We start from the raw sequence: 1,626 nt of genomic DNA on the forward strand, positions 1-1,626 counted from the left end.
AAAAATGCAAGATTTCAAAAAGTTTATTTTTTAATACGAAAACTAAATATTTCGGATTTCTAATATTTTTTTCGTAGTAGTAGACAGTACAAAGTTTTTACTGATATAGTATTTGTTTATTTTCAACATAGTAAATAATACTTAATAGTTTTTGATGGGTGTGGCGTATATACCGGAGTTACCCTATAGTTTCAATGAGTTTCATGATAGCTATGTTTATCTCATTGCATTATATATACGTTGTAATGTAAATATAGTCAAGTTGCAATAGAAAAAGAAGAGAGAGGGGAGGGGGCGAGGGGAGGAGGGGAATCATGTACTGGCTGTGTTCCAAAATTTACTGCCAGTATTGAAAATCTAGTTTGTCATGTTCTGTAGATTTTCAGTATTGGCGGTAAATTTTGGAATACAGCTATTATTGTGTGTTACTGAGTTTCTGTCCTTCAAACACTACATATTGACTGTAAGATATAATTATAAAATGGATTTTGAAGAAAACACAGGAGGAAGTCAACTAAATTAAATTATCAATAGTTAATATGTTTCAATAGAGGGAGGGGGGAAGTGAGAGAGGGAGAGAGAATGTCTAATAAAAACTTGCCAAGATATGAAAAAAATTTAAAGATATGCATATTAACCTTCCACAATATGGAATTAAAATTCTTCCATCAGCAATAGAAGTCTTTGAGAAACTTTTATTGTTCCCTAAATATTTAAAAAAATTTTGATATACCTGTCTAAACTTGAACAAGTTTTTATCATCATAGAAATTGGATTGTATTTTAATTATTTCTTAAAATTGAGTATCTGTCAAAATTTATAATTGAGATATTGATGGTGCTTTTAAAAATCCCTATTGTTAGCAGAAGAATAAAATTGGCTGTCAAATGTAGTTAATAAATGATTGTAAACAAATGTAATAGAATCAAAATTACAAGTCAAAGACATCATGATTAAATTTAGCACAACTTGGTCACAATTTTTCTATTAATAATCTTATTTTAGCTCATTTATGTGTATAAAATTAATTTGTCCTTAGCAAATCATTTACCTGTCAGTGTGTTGGATGTGGATCCTCTTAGTTAAAATCGTTACAATTAAAACAAAATTTGTAAGAAAAGAAATTCAAAATGGAATCAGCTATAGCTGGGCGAAGGCGAACTGCTACACGGCATTCTGCAGAAGACCAAGCACTTGATCAAATAGCTAAGGAGGTATGATCTTTATGATAAAATAGTAATATATTGAAAAAAATATACATGCTTGTAATATACATTTCTTCCTTTAAGAATATAAGCATGATTGGGTAGTGCCAAGTTAAAAAGCTAAAAGTTAAGTTAAAAAGTTAAAAAGTTAAATAATTTTAACTTAACTTAGTTACATTTTAGACTCTTAACTTTTTATTTATATATAAATTTTTTGAAGTTAAGTCTCAGACTCAAACATATACTTCATTTAGAACGTACTTTATATTTTACTTAAAAGTTTTGTTTGTATATATTATTTACGTTATGTATATTGATTTCAATTTAGCAAAAACCGTATATTTTAATGTATCTAGTTTTTGATAGGTTGAAATCTATATATATATATATATATATACATATATACAGGGTGGACCATCTG

The 1,626-nt window shown here is 27.7% G+C and overlaps 1 protein-coding gene across 5 annotated transcripts in view; it reads left to right on the plus strand.

The window, feature by feature from the left end:
• Nucleotides 1–1,626, plus strand: part of LOC108763980 (leucine-rich repeat flightless-interacting protein 2) — a 20,911-nt gene that overhangs the window by 1,844 nt on the left and 17,441 nt on the right. For 3 of the 5 annotated variants that reach the window (XM_018511952.1, XM_018511954.1, XM_018511955.1), the window contains exon 2: nucleotides 1,040–1,214. The exons of 1 other annotated variant lie outside the window; for it this stretch is intronic. In XM_018511952.1, the coding sequence (XP_018367454.1) occupies nucleotides 1,131–1,214 (84 nt within the window). In that variant the 5' untranslated portion in view covers nucleotides 1,040–1,130. The remainder of the gene's footprint in view (nucleotides 1–1,039; nucleotides 1,215–1,626) is intronic. One more of the 5 variants, XM_018511956.1, reaches the window with a different exon arrangement.

Source organism: Trachymyrmex cornetzi, unplaced genomic scaffold, assembly GCF_001594075.2.
Source record: "Trachymyrmex cornetzi isolate Tcor2-1 unplaced genomic scaffold, Tcor1.1 scaffold39, whole genome shotgun sequence".
Classification (NCBI taxonomy): Eukaryota; Metazoa; Arthropoda; class Insecta; order Hymenoptera; family Formicidae; genus Trachymyrmex; species Trachymyrmex cornetzi.